Source organism: Prionailurus viverrinus, chromosome F2 (genome assembly GCF_022837055.1).
Source record: "Prionailurus viverrinus isolate Anna chromosome F2, UM_Priviv_1.0, whole genome shotgun sequence".
In the NCBI taxonomy this organism is placed as follows: domain Eukaryota; kingdom Metazoa; phylum Chordata; class Mammalia; order Carnivora; family Felidae; genus Prionailurus; species Prionailurus viverrinus.
In genome coordinates, this window is record NC_062578.1 from 46101445 (window position 1) to 46124227 (window position 22783).

Here is a 22783-nt window from a genome sequence, read left to right on the forward strand (position 1 = left end):
AATTTGACTGCATTACTTCTTTGCTTAAAACTCCTCAAAGGTATCCCATTGATATGAAGGTGAAGTCAAAAATCCTTAACATGTCCTATGGGGCGCCTGGGTGGCGCAGTCGGTTAAGCGTCCGACTTCAGCCAGGTCACGATCTCGCGGTCCGGGAGTTCGAGCCCCGCGTCAGGCTCTGGGCTGATGGCTCAGAGCCTGGAGCCTGTTTCCGATTCTGTGTCTCCCTCTCTCTCTGCCCCTCCCCCATTCATGCTCTGTCTCTCTCTGTCCCAAAAATAAATAAACGTTGAAAAAAAAAATTAAAAAAAAAAAAATCCTTAACATGTCCTAAAAACAATGTGTTTTTCTTACCTACATTTCACAAATGAGGGAACTCAGGTCCAGAGTCGTTAAATATATTGCCCAAGTTGTAGAGCAGTGACTGAGGTGTCAGGGCCAGGATTTTATCCTATGGGAGTGTCATACCAAAAAAGATGTTTTATGATGGAGAATTAAGAAAATATAAAGATTATATCTATATGGTTTATAAATTTGTGGCTTAATATATATTCGAATGGACAATTGACTAAAATTACCTTTAAAATACTAATTGTGGGGTGCCTGGGTGGCTCAGTTGGTTAAGTTTACTATTTTGGCTCAGGTCATAATCTCACGGTTCATGAGTTCAAGCACCATATCAGGCTCTACATTGACAGTGCTTGGAGCCTGCTTGGGATATTCTCTGTCTCTCTCTCTCTCTCTCTCTCTCTCTCTCTCTGTCTCTCTCTGTCTCTCTCTGTCTCTCTCTCAAAATAAATAAACTTTAAAACATAAATAAAAATAAAATATTAATTGTAATCATTATTAGCTTTGCTTTGGAAGTTTTGAAGACAAATACTTTCTTATAATGAGGTAAAGGATTAAATGTGCTTTTGCAAATGTAATTCCAGACATACAGTTTACAATTATTTCAACAGAATTTTATTTGGAGTGAATTTACTAATACCCCTTTATGTACCAAGGAAAATAGGGTTGTACAGAGAAAAATTGTGACAGCCACATAGCTGACATATTTGGGGGGTTATTTCTCTAGTAGTTTTCTATTGTTTTCTGAATTTTCAGAGTTGTCTGTAATGTTCAAATTTAAGTATGTAACCACAGAGCCAGCCTCACACAAAGTTGTAAACTAAATAAAGTTTTTCTTTGGCTTTCCTCCAAATCTCTCTTTTTGAACTCTTCACAGCTCCTCCTCCCCTAAGTGCCCGTGTTGGTACAGTCCACTTTCATTGCCCTTAAACTGTCTCATGGCTTCCCGCAATGGTTCCCAGCTTGGGTTGCCTTGTATTATGGACCTATTCCAACCCTTGCCTTGCACATCAAAACTTACTAGATTTTTTTTCCTTAAAGCCCCACTCTGCTTTCCAGTTTGACAGCCAATTTTCATAAGCTATTATATATTAATTTTAATGGAGAACTTCTGGAGACAATGCCAGAAACAAGTCTTTTCACTCTATTTTCTGTGTAACCTCTCTACCAAAAAGATAAGTTTGGACTTTACATTCTGTTATTTGCATTATAAAAAACAGTGAGTATATTAAATATGCTTTTCTAAACTCATTTGCCCTCTTCCACTGAGATTCATACATCTTACTCCTGCTTTATACATTTTATCCACCTCTGGTTATGATTGCCCTAAACCAAAGGACTGACTCATTGGCAGTCAGTGGCAGTCCAGAGAGGAGATAAACAATGAGATATTCCTTTATCTCTCAAGTCACAGCCAACATGGAGGGCCACATTTTAATAGATATATAGCAGATGACTGCATTGAACTATGATTACAGTATTCCTTTATATCCAGGTTCAAGGTTTATTATTTTCTTCTCACAAGCCCAACCCATTGTTAAGAAATCTAGCAAGCAGGACCCTTAATCACAACCTAGCTGATTCTGGCAACAATACTCAAGCTTTAGAAGTGTTCTTTGAGCATGAGAAGGATAAATAATTCATAGCTAACATTTTTTGAGCTTTTACTATGTGGTATTATATGAGATGCTTTGTCTCCTTTAAATCTCACAGTTCATGAGATAGTTCTGTTATTATCTCTTTTTTAGAAATAAGGAAACTAATGTTGGAGAAATTAATTTGCCCAAGAACTCATAGGTAATAGAGCTAGGAAGTGAATCCCATTAGGTCTGACTCCAAAGTCCATGCTTTCATCTTCTATACTTCTTTGTGGAGAATTTTTAATGTGCCAGAGGTGGGCTGAATCACCTAGTGTATGTATATACATTCATTCATTCATGAATTATTCATTCATTCATTCAGCAGCTTTTTTTTCTTTTTGAACATTCACCGTGTACACTTTGCCAAGTGCTGTGAACATCTAGAGCTTAGCCAAATGGAAATTATTCCCTCAAGGAATGTGCCTACCAGGGAAGATGTCATGTATAGAAATAACTATAATGTGAGGTATACAGTGATAAGAGCTATGAAACAGATTCCCTTTTTAAAAATACTATTGGAGTCCAGAAAAAGGAGAGCATTTTTCCATCTGGGGAGGTGAAAAGGCTCAAAGAAAAGGGGTATTTCATTTGGACCCTGATAGATGGGAAGGATTTAAACATGAGACAATGAGAAACGAGGGAGTGTATGGGTATTTCAGGCTGAGAGAGAATATTGAAACAAAAGACCCAGAGAGGGGAAAGTTAGAAAAAAGTATGTCATGGAAAGCAAGAAGGGAGACAATTTCAAGAAATGGTGGGGAAAACTGGATTAGTGTGAATGTGTTACTTCAGCATTAACCAGAACATACACCTCTATTTTGTTACACTGTTAGCCTCTTTTGCATATCCATTTTGTTCCCCTTTTTCCCATTTAGCATCTCTCCATACACAAATGTTCAAGTCTCTCTTTAAAGAAAAGAAAGTTTGTTATGGGTAGAGGTAAATAACTCCCATTGAAAAATTAAGAATCACTTATTTAGAAATCAAAGGTTAAAGAGATATCTCTTCATTTGAGAAGCTTTTGTTAAGATCCTCTTATGTCCCAAAAAGGGTGTTTAGATGCTAGGAATAGTTTTTTAATTAATGTGTCATTTTTACCTCAAGGATCTCAGAGTCAGCTAAAGGAGACAAATGTGTAAATAGAGAATTGCAAAGTGTAATTAGTTTCATGATAGAGGAGTGTATTAGACATAGAAGTGGCACAGGGGCGCCTGGGTGGCTCAGTCGGTTGAGCGTCCGACTTCAGCTCAGGTCACGATCTCATGGTCCGTGAGTTCGAGCCCCGCGTCGGGCTCTGGGCTGATGGCTCAGAGCCTGGAGCCTGCTTCTGATTCTGTGTCTCCCTCTCTCTCTGTCCCTCCCCCGTTCATGCTCTGTCTCTCTCTGTCTCAAAAATAAATAAAAACGTTAAAAAAAATTAAAAAAAAAAGACATAGAAGTGGCACAAAAGAGACAGCAATCAGCTGCCTTAGAAGAGGAAATGCTTCTAAAAGGGGAGACACATCTGAGCCCAGTCCTTTTTTTATTTTTTTAAGACAAATGGGATTAACCTACATGTTCCATTTTAAAGCTTTTTTTAAATTTAGTAATATATCTTGAATGTCTTTTGTGTTAGTAGATATAAATATTCCTTATTCATTGTAATTGTTGTATAGTAATCCATTCTGTAGCTCTGCACAGTATATTTAACTAATCCCCTATTGATGGATATTTGAGTTGTTTCCAATTTCTTACTAATACACCCAAGTGCTGAAATAAATACACACTTGTATTGGAATCCCTGTAAACAAATTCTTAGACATATACTTCCAAGGATTTAATAGATCTTGCTAAATTACCTGTCAAAAATAGTGGGTGAAAATGCTTATTCCCACATCTGTACAGAAATTGGAACTGTCGGTTTTTTAAAACTGCCAGAGTAATAAACTAAAAATATTACATTATTAATTTGAATTTGAATGTAAGTATTAGGGAAGTTGACCATCTCTCTTTTTTTTAAGTTTATTTATTTATTTTGAAAGAGACAGAGACAACAAGAGTGGGGAAGGGGCAGAAAGAGAAAGAGACACAGAATCCGAAGCAGGCTCCAGGCTCTAAGCTGTCAGCACAGAGCCCGACGTGGGGCTTGAACTCACGAACTGCGAGACCATGACCTGAGCCAAAGTCGGATGCTTAACCGTTTGAGCCACCAGCTATCTCTTTTTATTTTTTTATTTTTTTATTTTTTGGTTGAGCACAAGAAGGGGAGAGGCAGAAGGAGGGAGGGAGGGAGAGAGAAAGAAAGAAAGAACCCAAGGCAGGAAACATGCCCAGCGCAGAGCCCAATGTGGGGCTCGATCCCACAACCATGAGATCATGATATGAGTCTAAATCAGGAATTGGATCCTTAACCGACTGAGCCACCCAGGTGCCCCTGAAGTTGGCTATCTTTTCATATTTAGTATCCAATTGTTTTTCTTTTTCTGTGTACTAATTACTGTCAGAGTCTAGGATTTTACTGTATGCAGGCTAATAAATTAGCCTATTAGTGTTTCATGGCTGCTGGCAGAAGACCTGAGACTCATGGATTAGAAACAAACATTATTGCTCGGGATACAGCAAGCAATTTGAGCATCACATTTGTATTTTGCCCCAGGTCCCACAAGGGCAATGCACAGGGCCCTCAGGGGGATGGTTTGCATGCAGTAGGTATGTGGGAGAGCCGAGGGACAGGGACGTGGAGCTTGTCGAATCCACCACTTTTAGAGCAAGTCTGCTCTTTGTCCTAAAAAGAGACTTTACCTCATCCCTCAGAGTCACTGTCTGTGAACACAACCTGAGAACTAGCCCCAGTTAACAGCTTTCAGAGCCTTGTATCCTCTACATACCCAGCAGCAACATACAAGGAAGGTCAGGGCCCATGGCAAATTGCCTTTTCCAACATCTTCCCTTTCTTATTTTTCTTTATAGTTATTTATCATTTTTTCATTGATTTGTAAGCATTCTCTGCTCTCACAACAATTATTACTAGATCTGTCATTGAATATCACCTATCTTATCCTAATTTGCTTTTTTTTTTAATTTGATTTTATCCACTGTTGTTTCGTGAAGGGATTTTCTTCCATAGGTTTCATGCCATACCTATAAAAAGAAAGCTGTTCTATTATGATAAAGATATTAACTGATTTTTTTTCTCCTATGCTTTCAGTTTGGCCTTTAACATTTTGATCCTTTTGGAATCTACTTTCATGTAGGAATGATGCAGGGACCCAGTTTGGTTTTACAAAAATAGCTAGACAGTTCTTGCAATCTAATTTCTTGTCTTTCCCCTCCTTGTTTGAAATGGTATCTTCCTTACATACTAAAATTTATCTGTACTTATCTTATACTGTTTTTTGTTCTGTTTCTTCTAATCTGTTTGTAGGTTACTATCAAACCTTATCTTTTAATTACTGTAGCTTTATAATATACTTAACATCTGGTAGAATTTGTTCCTCATCGTTTCTCTTTTATTTAAAATCTTTCTTGGCTGTTTTCATATATTATTCTTGAATGGGTCTTTTAAAATAAAGTACGTGTGGCGCCTGGGTGGCTCATTTGGTTAAGCATCCGACTTTTGATTTCAGGTCAGGTCATGATCTCACGGTATGTGAGATCAAGCCCTCTGTTGGGCTTTGTGCTGAGCATGGAATCTACTTGGGATTCTCTCCCCCCTCTCTGTTCTCCTCCACTCATGTGCTCACTCGCTCAAAATAAGTATACTTTAAAAAAAAGTAGATATACAAGGTGAATATAACTATGAAAAGAAACTCTAAACTACTGTCTTTTTACAACCTTATCCCTTTATAAAAGTCTCATTGTTCTAACTTTTATGGTTTACTTTGCATTTCAATAAATACAGAGCTGTATCATAGTTTCTATTTGCAACTTCTAAAATCTTCTCTCTTTTAATATAGATTCCTTGTAGTTTGGAATACTGGGATGAACTCCAGAAGGTTTTTGTTGCATTTCAAGAATTCAGTCTGTCTGAAAGCAAAGTTTGTGAACTGCAGTTGCCGGATATCAATCTTATGAATGACCAGAAGAAATTGGTATCCTCGGATCTTTGGAGAATTGTCTTGAACAGCAGTCAAAATGGTGCTGATGACCAAAGGTAACTCAGTGAAAGATGAAATAGTGCCACTCTGCTAGGAAACAATCATCAAGTCAACTTCTCTAATGACCCCTCGCTGGGCAGTATCTTGGCTGGCAAGCCACTGTGTGAACTACAGATGAGAACTAGGAATTAAGATAGAAACTGATATCTCAGAGTCTGTGTACTAACAATCCTAAGTTGTATTCAAAATATGGCCTTGTGAGCCCTCACTAAGAACCTGTTCCTTAAATATAAAAACAAAACAAAAGGTGCAGAAAACAAACTACAAAAAAAAAAAAAAAAAAAAAAAAAAGTCTAGTCATCCTGAACCAAAAATATAAAGGAAAGAGCCACTAATCCTTCAGCAGACTCTTAATGACACAGTAAACCATGTGTATAATGATAACCCTGGGGCATTAGGAGAAAGATTAGATAAATTGAATTGTCTCCCTCAGTAACCTAAGCTTCAGCACTTCTTCCAGTTTACATATCCCTGTTAATTAAGCCTTTCTGTTCATGCTCCCATAAAAGATGAGAAAAAGATACTAAATCACAATCAGTGGAACAATTTTCTTGGGTCATGTGATAGTATGTGCACTGTGGGCCTTGGCCCATCTTGCTTTCCATCATTTTCAGTGTCCTACCTTCCAGTTCTCCTGATGAGTTGGCTTTAACATTATCTTACTCCTTTTATATAATCCCTCCTCCCCCCGCCCCCCAAACAACATTCTGACACTAACACAGAGAAAAAATACCCATCATTCATTACACCCTGCAAAGCAACTGTTTTCTCTTTTTTGTTACCTTTATTTTTGCCCATTAATGTATGCCTTTACAAGGTGATAATTATAGCACATCATATTGTATTCTGATTCCTATTTTATATAAATAGTTCTGAATGCTTTCTCTTTTTTTTATTAAATAATGATACGTGTTCATTGAAGAGCATTTTGGAAATAAAGAAAATTCCACCACACGTAATTGTAATCGTATCACACTGATAACCTCTGTTAACATTTTAATAGTTAACATGTTAATTTTAATAGTCAAAATATTAACATTGTAATAGTAGCCTTGCTTCGATTACTTTGTGTGCTTAGTAATAATGTTTTAGACTTTATATTATCTATTTCTAGGTCATTTGGGCTTTTTAAGAATAGTTACTTTTCTGTTACCTAGTAATTACAACTAGTAAAAAGATGTTAAAGGAGTGGGATCTTAATTTTACCTATATGCATAATGTAGCAATGAAAATAACACCCATCCTGTGAAGAGTTAGCAAATGGATAAGAAGATTGCCTATTCTAAGCTATAGGTTACCTAATCAGAAACCAGGAAATCTCAGAAAATAAAGCTATAAGTAATGAAATTATGTTTTTTTTTAATCTGAGTTTCATTAGTAGTATCAAAGTAGAAATCATTTCTTGATTCTAATCATGAAAGAATGCATTTTCAGCATTGAAAGAAGCACTTCAGACAAGGTTAATTCCCCTGAATCTGAAACATTCATAAAAATTACTTTTGTGGTAGGCTTAACACTACAGAAATGTGGAACCTTTAGGGAATGGAAATTTATGCAGACAATCAAATTCAGGCAATTTTTCACCAAGCTTTTGACAGTGTAATCACAGATCTTTTGTCCTCACCTGGGATTTTTCAAGTTACCTAATATTTCACAACTGATCTTGCTTTGTTTGACATTAACCATTTTTCAGATAGAATTTGATATTAATGAAATTAAATTTAAAGAGTTGGTTTAAAAGTCCACATAATCAGACCCTACTAAGACACTTTTCAAAAGGAACAGTAAATATATTTTATCCAATTTCTACAAAAAAAACATTAGTGCTATAATAATATGTTAACATTTCATGTAGAAAGAAAACTGTTACAGTTAGCTCCAGCATATTCTGTCATGAGAAATTTAGAACTGGACAAAAACCTGATGCTTTTATGATTAGAGATTATCTTAATATTCTCAGTGGTTTGAGAAGGATATTCATCAGATTATTGTACATTCCAAGAAGAAAGTTTATAAAAATAAGTCCCATGAAGTTTAATGTTTAAAAAGAAAGAAAAAAAAAAAGAAAAGCAAAGAGAATCTTGTCTACAATTGGCATAAAGTTACAACAGTGCAGGGCAGCTCAATGGTAATGAGCTTCCCTGTATGTATGCAAATGGAAGCACTATTTAATAGAGAATTCCAAGTTAGAAGACCTGGATTTAAGTCCTGGATTCGTCACCAACTAGGTATTTGGCCTTGAGAAACTGATTTCTGAGTTGAGGCCTTAAGAAATGAATAGGAGCTAACCAGTCCAAAGGGTGTCAGGTAGCCTTCATTACAAAGGACTGGAGACAAAAGAGCCAGTCTCTTAAGCCTTTGTCTGTTTATCCCATACAGGTAGATTCTCTTTAATTCATTGCCTGTGGATTTGTAATAATTATATCCCACCACCTTTTTAACCAGTGGTTTGCTTGATCATATGAAAATGAATGATTGGTAATGATTATGCTTTTCCAAAGGTAGCATTTGAAGTAGAGTAACATCAAAACTGTGGGCAGGATTAAGCGATGGTACAGCATCCTGGGGCTAGGAATCCTGGGGAACCATCCCATTCTTAGCCCTGAAGGATAAAGGGAAATACCTGCCTCAGCCCACTCTCCTCTCTCCTTCTAATCTCCTATGGGCACCTCCTGCCGGCTGAACCAAAGAACAAGCCAGAGGACAAAGCAGCTTGTTGATAGAGTTCAGTGGCAGAGAAGAGGATGAGGAATGGTGTAGAAAGTGGATCTAGAGAACAAACAAAGTAGCCAGTAACTACATACTGTATTTGGAATTTACAGTTTCTTAACCAAGTGACTGGCCCTCAAAGGAAAAAAAGGGAAGCAGAATGGTGGGCCCAGTTCTCAGGCTTTGGACCACTCTGCTATGTTCCCTGGGTTTGGAATCAATTAGATGTCTTCTGATGGACCAGAACAGCTGTCTAATTTGTTTCCCCCTCTTACCTTCACTCCAATAACTAATTCCAGAAGTATGTGACTATGTCAAGTCACACAAATTACAGGTAATTATCATGTAGCACAGTAATCACTGTGCAGAACTTGATATATATGTCCAGTTAACTTTATTACCAGTTGTTTGATGATAATGCTAAACTCTCTTCACCTGTGCCAAGTCTTTGGTGGTTTGTTGTACATATTGCATGGTCATTTTCTGACAACATTAGAACATGTGAAAGCATATTGCTTATCAGGACTTTTTATCCCCACCCCAAAACGCTGGTTAATGGAAGAAGGCAGCTTAGGAAAAAAAGTGGCTTAAGAGTGTGTGGCTCTCTCTCCATGCAATGAAAATTGAAACTCGGGTGAGATTTTTGGAGTACTTTCATCTTTGGTTGTGCCGAAACAAAATATTTTCTCCTACTCCCACTTTTCTCATAAAAGAGGCCACAGTCTCCTCATATTTGGTAATCTTTGAGACAATGATCAGCAGCTGTTTGTTTGTTTGTTTGTTTGTTTGTTTGTTTGTTTTTTGAAGAGGAGAGGCCCTTCATTTTCCAAAGCTTTGATTGTTGCATAGACAGTGAAGAAATTAGAGAAAGAGCATCGTGGATTGTTTCTTTCCTCTCCATCAGTTGAACTTTCTCTGGCAGAAGATGACCATGGCCTCCAGATTCTGTTCCTTTCCATTTGGCTACTTGGATATGCACTTTTAGATATACCTAAATTTGTTGAGTACCATTTTAAAACATCTTTTGACTTTCATAAACCATTTAGGTGTAAACCAAACATTCTTTGTAAGGCAGAATGTATGTTTAGCCTTCTCTCCTGGGGGGGGGGGGGGCGGGGGGGGGGAGAAGGGATGCTTGTATTTTTCCCCAGGTGTCTTTTTGAAGCCTTTTACTATTTCCTTTGAGTTGGTGATTGAACTTTATATAACAACAGGGAGTTGGTCTTTTGCTAGGTAATCCTTTTCCCCTTAACACATTCCCCATAGGATTCAGTGTTCACCTAAAGTTCCTAGGCTGATGATGTTAACATGACACAGAAATCTCTATGTCATGGTGCTTATTCTCTGAACTATGGAAGATTCTCTTTCTCTTTTTAATGTCAGATACAAAGGAGTCCTTTACCTGAGGGCCTGTTTAAGCCTGTTTTGTAAGCCATGGATTACAACCCATTTGGTGGGTCATGAAATCAATTTAACAGGTTGCAGCCTAAATTTTTTTAATAAAACAAAAAATATTGGTGTGAAAAGGACAAATATTGAATAATTTCACATATGCGAGATACCAAGAGTAGCAAATTTATAGAGACAGAGTAGAATGGTATTGCACAATAATGCAAATGTACTTAATTCCACTAAACTGTATACTTGGTTAAAATAGTCAATATGTTACATATAATAGTATATTTATAATATATTCATAATATATATTCTATAATATATAATAGTATATTTATGTTATATATATTTTTTGTTTTTAAAAAACCTACCTGTCCCCCTCTGCCCATTTTATATGTATACTAGAGTATAATAAAAGTGTATTTTTTACCTTGGGTTATAATTAAAACATTTTAAAAATGATGATTCTAAGGGGTAGAGAGAACTTGATGCAGAGACACACACACCCTCCCTTGTCCTTTCTTAACCATGTAGCTCTCTCCCAGGATAGACAGAGCAGTATTTTGCAGGAGGCAGGAGAGAGTTTAGGTGAACTAGTTTGGGAGACCATGCCACATTGAGATGAATGTCAGTGTGATATTTTAAGACCCCTTTTGGGAGCTAAAAGTAATCATCAACAGTTAACGTTAAACTGAGTAACCAGTATGGTACCCTGTTTGCCAACTAGAAATAGAATTTTTTTTTCTGTTAAGGAGTGTTAGATATTATACTGAACATTTTGTATGCAGGATCTCCTTTGATACTCAGTCATTCAATTACTGTACCCATTTTACAAATGAAAAAAACTGAGATTTAGCCAGGTGGTGATATAACTTGTCCAAGGTTGTAATATCAATGATAGAAGTGCAAGCATGTTCACAAGTTCTCTCACCCAGTTATTCTCTGCTTAATCTCTCTGCTGTATTTTGCTATATTATAAAACTCTTCTTACTACAGAGGGATCCAGAGAAAAGCTCAAGCCTTCGTCAGTTGAGTCAGATCATTGTTGAGTACCTGCACTGCTCTAGGGGTTTACCCCAGAATGGCATCCAGGGGTGAATCTTTAAGGACTATGCCTTGGTCCAAGCAATGCGTATGTATCAATCAGGACACAGACTTACTAAGATATTCCTTGTTTAAAAAGTGATACCCCTCTATCAGTTACCCTTCCAGTTGATAAGTAACCTTTTGGCTAAAATGAAGATGTGCGTATATAAAACTCTTGCCATACTTTCCACTTTTTATAATATTTCCACTATTCTAAAAAGTTGGGTTTCCATTAGGATCTTAGAGATATTTCAACTAACTACTGAATCTTGAGTTCTGTGTGTTCCTGTTTGAGAGGTGTTACTCCTAGGAATCGCCATTTTTACTTTCCTATTTCTGCTGATTACACATCTCATAAATTATGTTTTTCCTTTTGATAATTGGATCAAAGTTCATTGTACCTAATTAAGGCAATTATACAAATACAGCTGCTCCTAATGTCCCTAAGAGGATCATTACTCTCATATATGACTGTTGAGATCGATTTTTTAATTTTTTTAACGTTTATTTATTTTTTGAGAGACCGAGAGTGAGCGGGGGAGGGGCAGAGAGCGAGGGAGTCACAGAATTCAAAGCAGGCCCCATGCTCTGAGCTGTCAGCACAGAGTCCAACGCGAGCCTTGAACTCATGAATCGTGAGATCATGACCTGAGCTGAAGTCAGACACTTAACCAACTGAGTCACCCAGGCACCCCAAATGTTGAGATCTTTTTAATCCTTGTGTAAGAGGTAGACATACATAGGCTACTTTTATAGTAATGACAATGATCAAATTGAGTGTGGAAAAACTATAATTTTACTGATTCAAAATACATGTAAAGTATATTCAGATTGTGTATACCATGTTAATTTTGTTTAAGAAATTTTAATTTTGATATGACTCCAATTTTTGAGTAAGTCTGAATTTTTAAATGTAGATTAGCTCAGCAACCATTTTAGTCAGGATTTTAAGACTAAAGGAATATTACTAACTACTTGAGTATGTTAGGAGTTGCTATATAAGCCTAAAAAATTATCTCTTTAAAAATTTATGTGTATATCAATTTAGAAAAAAGTAAAAAATTAATCAATTTGTTAATAATTGTAGCACAAACTCATGTTTTAGCAGCCTTTTTCAATATGTTATATATAGTATCTGCCACTCTCAAGATAGGAAAATAAATCTTGGAAAATCTCAAGAGTATCAAAAATTGTAGTTGGCAAGAAGAGCGTTTCAGATAAACACCTCAAATTGTGTACTCACTATTTTAAAACTGATCTCATAGAACTCTTGCCTGGATTTTTAATAATATTTTGACTAACATTATACCTTATTTCTAACAACTTCTGAAAGTAGTTCAAATGTGTAAAACACATGTACAGCTAATACACTTTGCTCCTTCTGATTAAATACAAGTTTTAATTTTACCTAGCGAATGAAATCTGTTATTTGTAACACCACAAATAAATTCCTAGAAGGCAGTTTGGATTAGTATGCCCATTTATAGAAGTTTCAGAATATACTTAGATGCATTTCTTGGACATAGCATTTAATCAATAACAAACTGCCTCAGAGTTTGTGTTTTCTTTGTAGACACTGGAGATTTACTTACATTGCAGTAAATACCACTACGTAACTATAAACCTCTTAAAGTTAAATACCCAGTAAATGTGTTGGAATGCTCCTAGCTTTCATTTTCACAGCCTCTTTCAACACTTAGCTGAAGATTCACACCCTGAGAATCTCACATGATGCACCTCACGCCATTCTGAGTTCCTCTCATGTTTCTACTCTGGCAGCACTCTGACTTTCCTGTTCCTGGGTGGTTGTTCTATTTGATAATGTTTCTAAATGTCTACATATTTTATATCACCAGTTAGACAGTGAGTTCTTTGAAAACCAAGGATTTATTTCCTTAGTTTTCCTCTCCTAGTTCTCCCTAGGATACTGTAAATCACAGTGTTTCTCCTTTAGGTTCCTCATGGACTTGGAAGCCAGGCTATGATAGCTGTAGAACAAATGTCTGGTTTGGAAAGAAGAGGGTGGAAGAGGATGAGAGAGAATGGGGCGGCATCCATTCAGTGATCCACAGTTACCAGAATGTACCTTGCCCCATCCCAATCCTCAGTTCTCATGCCTCTGCTAGCCCTGAGGCAAGGCAGCTAGGTGGCATGTTTCACACATACACCAGAAGCCAGCATGTACAAACTCTTCCCTCCTACAGATGCATTCACTATTCCTTTTAATCTGATTTTACTTGTTTAAAATGGTGTTAGGAGGATGGGAAAGTGAAGAGAGGACCCATGCAGTATAATTGTCCACGGGCCCTTGTTCTTCTGGACATGGTCATAATTTTATAGCTCCTAGTAATTAGTGGGTGTTCAATAAAGCATATTGACTAACCCATAGCAATATGGATATGGACAATCTGAAGAAGTAAAACAAAGTGAAACATTTATGGTGACACCGACAGTAGTGGGTTTTTGAACAGCAGAGTCATGCTCCAAATTGTGTTGGTCTTAAACTAATGAAGACCAAGTTGTCCATAAATTATGGGCGATGTGGATGGAAGAAAATTGGGTTGGAGGTAGGTCAACATGACCTGGAGTTTGAGGAATCCTTTGAAATTTTTCAAATAATAACTTATAGACAATAATCAGCATGAAATTAATTTTTAAGCACAAATAAGTTATGTGGGTAAATACGGAACATTTGATGATAACATATTAACTATAGGATTACGAGTGCTAGCTTTGGAAACCCTTATAGAAAGACATTTTACATATATGGTACTGGGAAATCTAGGTTATTGATCTTCTTTTATTACTTACTTCCCACAGCTCTGCAAGTGAATCTGGTTCTCAAAGCACTTGTGACCAACTTGTAACTCCAACAGCCCTAGCTGCCTGTACCAGAGTTGACTCCTGTTTTACCCCATGGTTTGTCCCATCTCTTTGCATTTCCTTCCAGTTTGCCCACCTGGAGTTCCATCTTTGTCATCACCTTGACCAACTAGGCACAGGTACTCTTTACTTTAGCATCAGAATGATATCCACTTAATACTGTTTTCCTTGAGTGTTCTCAAGACACAATTCATCAATTTTTACCCAGAGAACTTATTTTCTTTTCAGGAAGTAAAAAGTCATGGATGGATTTTCATTCTGTAAATTACAGGATTAGCGATGTTTCAGAGTACTGTGATTGCTAATCCCTTCTACTACCCAAACCTCCCTCACTACTGACTGCCACCTGTGTGGCAATTTTTAGAAGGGGCATTCATTTCCCCTCATGACACTGGCAAGATTATTCTGACGTTGATTTCATGTAACAGGTGTACCTGTTACTTATTTCATTTGATGTTAAACCATCATATGGCCCTGTTGTATAGATTGCCAGTAGTATTGAACTGACATGATTTTGCGTGCTTCCTAATGAGAATTTTCAAGGAAGTTACCAAAAATTGCAGGTTTTACTGTTATTCCAATTAGAATCTTTTTGAAAGAAATACATCTGTTCCTATTCTATGTCCTGAGCCATTACGTTAATGATGGGTACGGGGTGCCTGGGTGGTGCAGTCGGTTAAGCGTCCGACTTCAGCCAGGTCACGATCTCGCGGTCCATGGGTTCGAGCCCCGCGTCAGGCTCTGGGCTGATGGCTCAGAGCCTGGAGCCTGTTTCTGATTCTGTGTCTCCCTCTCTCTCTGCCCCTCCCCCGTTCATGCTCTGTCTCTCTCTGTCCCAAAAATAAATAAACGTTGAAAAAAAAATTTTTTTAAATGATGGGTAGATTCCAGAAGTATTTGTTATTACCTGATTGCAAAAGCATGAATCCATTCTACAAAACATGGGCAAATTCTCCAGTAATTGAAAGGACTGTCAATTTTACAAGTTGGTAAGGTGGAAGATTAAATTTTCCCACACACTGTAAGTGGCCTTTTATAAATTTGCTAATGTTACATGAATAATTATGCCTAAAAGTCTATACCAGACCATTCCTAGTTGGAACATTTTGATTCAGGTTTTCAACCTACGGGTAATGGAAAAGGAAAACAAGTCAGATTCAAAAAATCAGATTCAAACGAAACACAGCTGCTGTTAAGCATCTTGCCTTTTCAGCAAAAAAAAAAAAAAAGGAATTTAACCTGCTTTTTCTAACTCTCTTTGAGTCGTGTTTTTGTTTTTGAGATTTGGTTGATAGATACAGAGCATTTCATGAAACTCTTCCTTAGATAGTTACCTCCTCCTCATTTTATTTGTTGTCTTCTGTGATAAAATTTTTGTCTGTGATAGTGAATGTAAACCTTGGACAATATGTTTGAGACATGCTGATTGAACAAGACAGTTTTGTTTGCAAATATTGAAGGTTCATAGTAGTTCATATATTACAATGCCTTCAAGAGAATCTTTGCATTTATTATACAGCAAATAAAGAATTCAGTCACCAAAGAGTGCATAATTTAAATGTCATCTCTTTGTTTCCGTAAAATATTGGCTCATCTCAATTGCTGTTTTCCTTGTTTGTTTTCTCAACAGCTCCACCGCAATACCTACAGCCGTTTATTTCTGATAAAAATGTGCCCTCTGAACTTGAATATATGATTATTGCCTTCAAAGAGCCACACCTGTATCTTCGACAATGGAACAATAGTTCTGTCTGTCAGGAGATCCGGTTCTCAGCTCAAGCCGACTGTAAACTTCTGGAGTGCAGAAATGTCACAATGCAAAGCGTGGTGAAACCCTTCAGCATCTTCGGGCAGATTGCTGTTGTCCATGATGCAGCAGAGAAGCTGCTTGACTGCACCGTCATCGTGGACTCTATATTTGTAAACTTTGGGCAACATGTAGTTCATTCTCTCAACACTGCAGTACAAGCTTGGCAACAGGTATGCACATCCTACAACGGTTTACAGTGTGTCTGCATGTGATCTTTTACTAGGCGCTCTGTGTTACCACTTCTAATAGTAAGTTAAGCACAAACAAAAATGGGAGAGAATGAAGAATTTGATGGGCACCATAATATTTGGGGTTTTCTCTGTTTTGGCAAAGTGATGCATGTTATTTTTCAAAGCTTTGGAGAGTATGGGTTCTCTACACATGCATAGGAGATCATGCCCACATTTTTGTGACTAATGTACCACATCTGTGTGGAAAGTAACATATTCCCAGAAATTTTTTCCAAGTATTACGGCTTTCCTTTGCCAAAGCTTCAACTTAGTTATGTATCAAATTGTCTAAGCATCCGTTGCAGAAATGAAGAACCTGTGTGAACCTTTCTGATAGCATTTCAAAGAGAAAAAGCAGTGAGAAGAAATACGTAAGCCCAAAGAGTCTTAGTCTTTTCCCCTACTATCCTGCCATTTTTCAATCAGTTAAAGACTCTCGATCGGTAATGTTTTGTACTTTTACCTCTTGCCAGAAAGTAGCCATATCCAAACAGGGGATGAAGCATAAGTCTCTGCTGAACAGCATATTTAAAATGAGGAACCTGCCTGTGCCACTAGCATGAAAATAATTTCACAGAATGTTTGTATAATAATGTGCTCGGCAATATAAGAACAAATCATTTCTACTTCCTTGCCGATTATCAGTATAATATTGTTTTTCCATGAAGTTCGTGTTGCTATCTAAGCTGAGACATTTCCCCCACATTTTGTATATGCTACCTGCATTTGTGCAGAGCTGACTCCCCAGGAGAAATGGCCCTTCATCCTGCACTGACCTCATGTAGAGAGGGGGGCGGGAGAGGGGGGCTTTGAGTTCGCTAACTTAAGAATTTTTGTGGGAATAAACTCTGTTCTTTATATGCATGAAGACCTATATAAGACTAAGGAATTAATTACCTAACATGGCACTACAATAGCAAAGGGAAAGAAGATAACACATCTGTTTTGCATTTTAAAATTCTTTTTTAAGGGCATTCCATGGTTTTCTTGTTGCAGAGGACATGCGTAAAATAAGAGCTAGTGTGATCTAAATCTTTGCAGCTGGTTCGAATAGTGATGTGAAAAAAACCTCCATGGCTCCAATTTCTGTTTTTTGTCATATTTTGAACAATGCATTTAATAAAAAACAAACCTAGAAAATATAAAGGAGTCATTGATAGAGCATTTAAACCCAGGATATTTTTGTCTTGGTATCAGGGCCATTATTAGAGGACTCATGTGTAGCAACTACTGCAAAATGGCCTTCAGAAATATCAGTTTTCTTCCAGGGTAAAAATATTCTCTTAGACATAGCTATACATATAAATAAAATACGGTGCATAAATATTTAAATGTTTTAAACCACATCAGAGTATGAATGACTGACTGGCTAACACAGTGCCTTGAAGGAATATTCTGAGTTTTTTTAAAAATGGAATTGTATATTTGATTAAGTAGAGCCATATGTCACGTAGCATATTGCTGACAGGTACATTCTATGAATAGTTGATTCTGATTTATACAGGGATTTGGCAATGTTAACATGAGCCACAAGAGGATATACTTCTGTAATTGTTGCTGTAATTTTCTTGTTTCCTCCCATGTCAAGGGTACTTGCCACCAAGTTTTAATGTGGTAGGCATCTAACCCTGTGTATTCTAAAGTAAATACAAAAATGCACTACTTTGAAATTATAGGACATTTGACGTTGAAATGGGTTTATAGAAGGTTATTAAGTTCATTGTTTCTAAGAAATTCTGAATGTGGTTTATTCCCTTAGTGGGGGAGCTTAATTTCCCAAGCTTGGATTCTGCTGTATGTATAATGCTCAGATACAGTCTCATTATTGCCAATGAGAGATATGAATTTAATAAGAAAGGTGAGTTATTTGAATTTGCCACATACTTTTATCAGATTCATATCTGAGACAAGTCATTTGTATCCAGTGTGGATGGACCAGACAGTTGAAGCATGAAACAGTTTGGCCTTTCACCTTTAGGTCACAAGTTCAAGATTAACAGAAGCCTTCATCAGTGTCTGATTTCTCTGGCTGTAGGTTGTTTGTTTGTTTTTTCTCTTTGGTAAATGATTAATGTTTTGTAAAACCAGATTAAGGACCCAAATGCCACTTGCAGTTTGCTTTATATTTCTATGCCATATTACACAATTGGACAAAATGACATTTTTATTTAAAAATGAAAGTTATGCTCGTGTATCTTATCTTACACCAGAATGATGTCTGTCTCTGTTTTAGTTGCAAATGCCTGTACAGCACTCCAGCACAAATCTTAAATGTAAATAAGTCATCTTTAATTACAAATCTGAGTGAGCATCCTGAGATTTAGACAATAATGATGTCATATAAAATGTGTACGAGCTGTTGTATAATATACTAGAATTTAAGACACTCCAAGAAATACTTAAACTTATTACAGTTGTAATGAACTCCACAGATGAAGGGACAGTAGAGAAATAGTTCCCTGAGGACTTTGAGTATTCTGTAGAAAAATGTAAACAACCCCCTTGTGTTCTTCCATTTACATTTTTCTAAAACAGTCATCATTTATTAAAGGTCAGTTTTTAGAGATGAGGAAAGTAATATGATTTTTTTTTCTACTCAAGCCGCATCTGGTAACTTAACCTCTGAGTTACCAGTGGATTGATCCCAATTCATTATGAAAACTGACTTTCAATCTCAGGATATCTACCTAAGTGGGAGTTTAGAATCATATCCCTTTCTTCATGTTTGTACTCTTAGACCTAAAGGAGAGAAAAATGTTTATAAGGAGAGCAGTTTATGTTGATTATATAGTGCTAACTGGAAAAATCTCACCAAAATAATTATACACTATGACTCCAGTTTGGTTAAAGGTTTATAAACCTTTAAATATGTAAGGCATATAAATAGGATTAGATAGTATTGACTAGAATAGAAATAGGCATGACACTCCAAAGAGGAAAAATTGCTAGAAGAAAATCCACCAAAATATTAACAGCAGTTGTTTGAGTGTAAAATTAGAGGCTTAAAAAAATCTGTACTTTTGTATTTTCTGACTTTTCTACTGTGAACATGTATTCATTTATAGTTTTAAAAATTAAATTTACTCATGTGTTTGTTTCATAAGTGTTTATCGAGTACTTATGTGTCAGGCATTATGCTGAGTACTAGAGATAAAACTGTAAATAACACAGACCTGATTCCTGCCCTTATGCAGCATAGATTCTAATGATGGAAGCAAGAGTGAACCCGAAGTCAAACAAATAATTGCTTAGTCCCAGTAGGGAAAGTGAAACAGTAGAGTATTATGTGATCATAAAATAGATGGACATGACCTGGTCTGGGGGTGTCCCAGAAGACTACTCAGAAGTAACCTGAAAACAGGAACCTGAAAGCTGAGTCGAAAGAAGTTAGTCAAGCGCAAAGGAAAAGAGGTCCAAGCAAGGGAAAGGCACTGAGGCAGGAAGGAGTTTGACGGGTTGAACAACTTGAAAGGGGGCCAACGTAGTGTTGGAGGAGCTGGAAAGCGCTCGCAGGCCTGGAGTATAGCAAGCAAGTAGAGAGTGGCTCAAGATGCGGAAGGGGCCAGATCAGGCAGGACTTTTTTTTTTTTTAATTTTTTTTTTTAATGTTTGTTTATTTTTGAGACAGAGACAGAGCATGAACAGGGGAGGGTCAGAGAGAGAGGGAGACACAGAATCTGAAGCAGGCTCCAGGCTCTGAGCTGTCAGCACAGAGCCCGACGCGGGGCTCGAACTCATGGACTGTGAGATCGTGACCTGAGCCGAAGTCGGACGCTCAACCGACTGACCCACCCAGGCGCCCCAGGCAGGACTTTTAAACACCACTGGTAGCCAAGCTTTGAAATCATAGCTCATGATTAAAAGCCACAGCAGAGAGTATGGTAGACAACAGATAATTGTGGGTTATAATTGCTTTGGTCTCTCTTAACCCGAGACTCTTTATTGTGATTCATGTGACTGTCAAGCAAGGTCCTGCTCCTTGAGAGCAGGGAGATTGGTGAGAATAGATGGATGACAGAGTGAGAAGTCCTCAGGGGTATTTGGAAGAGTGAGGTGTTAGGACCTCTCCATCAACTGCAGCCAGAAGGCACTGCCCACCCACTTAGGGGGCCTTGTTGACCAGGAGTGGATTCTACCTCTGAACATACCTGTTCTTGAAGAGGTTCTAGGTTGCGTCTTGATCAAGGCCGGATTCCAGTTACTTTCATCCTTAGACTCCTTGGCTCTAGGTCTCATAATCACTTAAATCACTACGTTCATGAGTAATGTGTCCCCTTTGACTCTCTCTCCCCTTGGGAAAATGGCAAATGACCAAGTGTGACATTGTGACTTTTAACTCCACAACCAGGAAATAGGAGCCAACTGGGGAAGCATCTATGACCATTACCTCCCACTGTCCACAAATTGATGGGCTAATTAAGATTTTTTTTCTTGCATTCTCAACTTGAGCATCTATCCAACTATTCTTTTCATTTGCCAAAAGTATGTTTATTGTTTTTTAAGCCATAACCTAACCAGAGTGATAAAAGAGTAAGCACAGAAATGCTCCATCACTCTGCCCGTCTTTTGATATAACAGCAACCAGTGGAGACACCATTAAGTTGAGAGGGAAGGTGTCAACACAGGAACATATTACTAATTTGTTGAGCCTCAGCAGATTAATGGAAGACGTGAGCTGATTGATGACTATTAGCTGAAACAGACACCAACAACTGTTTTTCAACTAACGTGATTGCTCTTGAAAACTGCAGCTTGGCTTACACGGACTCTGGAGTTGATCTGTTTTGTGTGTTCAGCCTTTTAACAATGGAAGGAAAGTTATGGTTTTATTTACATCTCTCCCTGAGCAGATTTGCACACACACACATCCACCCTCCCCCTTAAGGGATCTGGGGATGTATTACCTAAATGATCCTTGCTTTCTGTAGGGTACAAACTGTGGCTTTGGTAATTGGTCTTGATTGTCGAGTTTAGAAGGCCAGGAACATGGTAATTCTAGCCTCCAGTACTCTGCTCAAAAACGTGCACTACTCAGTACAGCATTCTTTGTAGCATGTTAATTCGTTTTAAAATGTTAAAAGTTTGAGGGATCTCATTGTTCTTTTACTCTTCTGTGTGTATGATTTATTTTGCAGGAGTATAAATCAAAACATATTCTTGGAACATTTAAGATCTCTTTAAGGTATTTTTTGTGCTTATCCTGGAAGTATAGAATACTTTGTATACCAGAGCTAATGACAACAGATCTTTTAGTGTTTCTGTGTTATAACAATCGCCACCGGGCAGACAGCTGCCAAACATCTTGCAATTAATCTGATGCACGTTGGCTTTCGTATTCTTTTTCTTTCAGAACAAATGCCCTGAGGTAGAGGAGTTGGTCTTCAGCCATTTTGTGATCTGTAATGACACACAGGAGACACTGCGGTTTGGCCAGGTGGATACTGATGAAAATATTCTGCTGGCGAGTCTCCGTAGTCACCAGTACAGCTGGCGCTCTCACAAATCCCCACAGGTATCTGAGAAACAGCCTTGCAAGCACAGCAATTGTTAAGGCTGGGGATTCATTTATTCTGCATGTGTGTGCCTGTGTCCAGTTATTTCTCTTTCAGAGTCTCCCAAGGAACCACACGGTGTAGCCGCATCTGACACAAACCCAGAAAGGTTTAGAGATGGGAGCACGGCGCAACCATGCTTCTCTTGGAAGGGGACATTCTCCTGTTCAGCACAGGTGGGGGGGGGGGGGTGCAGCATGGTGTGGTGATGATGAGGTTGGACTCTGGAGCCAGAGTTCACAGGCTTTGATCCTGGCTCTGCATCACCTTGCTTTACTTTCTGTGCCTCAGTTTTTTCATACAGAAGATGGGAACAATGATAGTACCTGTTTTATAGGGTTGGGAGGACTAAATGAGTTGCTGTGCATAAAGGCACTGGAATAGTACTTGAGATACTATAAGCATTACATGTTGCCTATCATTATTTATGCATTTATTCCTATTTTTACTGTGTACATTCTCTGCCAGGCTTGTACTGGGCCCTGGGAATTCAAAGACAGGGAAGTCACAGTCCTTGCCCTCCAAGGACAGCTTACAACCTGTGACCACGGGGGCACTGAGAAAAGACATACCAAAGGATGTCTGTTTTCCAAGTAGTATAATTCCATTTTCCTGTCAGTTTAGATGGGAATAATTAGAGGGATATGCCCTGCAGGGATAATATGAGGATGAATTAAATACAAAGATGTGGTCTTAAATGAGTAAAAGAAATCCTAGGAAGTCATCTCAAGAATAATGTATTTCTAAAACTCTGGGTAATAAGGAAACTACTGCTTGTGATTAAAAGAAAGTCATTAGATTAGAGAACAAGTTTTCCCATCTGGTCTATAGACCAGCTTCACAATATGTTATGCCCTCAGGGTTCCTCTTGCTTTTTTTTTTTCTTTCTTTCTTTTTTCTTTCTTTTTTTTCCCTCCCAGTAGCTAGATTCTGATTTCTTATTGCTCTTTCATTATTGTCACACTACTAGTACAAATTTTGGAAAGATAGCTAA

The 22783-nt window shown here is 37.6% G+C and overlaps 1 protein-coding gene across 7 annotated transcripts in view; it reads left to right on the plus strand.

Annotated features, from left to right (window-relative positions):
• VPS13B (vacuolar protein sorting 13 homolog B) overlaps positions 1-22783 on the plus strand; it is an 843987-nt gene that overhangs the window by 737754 nt on the left and 83450 nt on the right. For all 7 annotated transcript variants that reach the window (XR_007148665.1, XM_047842688.1, XM_047842692.1 and 4 more), the window contains 4 exons: positions 5924-6120; positions 14135-14316; positions 15828-16177; positions 21588-21749. Coding sequence is in view for 6 of the 7 variants with exons in the window: in XM_047842688.1 (XP_047698644.1) it covers positions 5924-6120; positions 14135-14316; positions 15828-16177; positions 21588-21749 (891 nt within the window). In the remaining variant the exon portion in view is untranslated. The remainder of the gene's footprint in view (positions 1-5923; positions 6121-14134; positions 14317-15827; positions 16178-21587; positions 21750-22783) is intronic.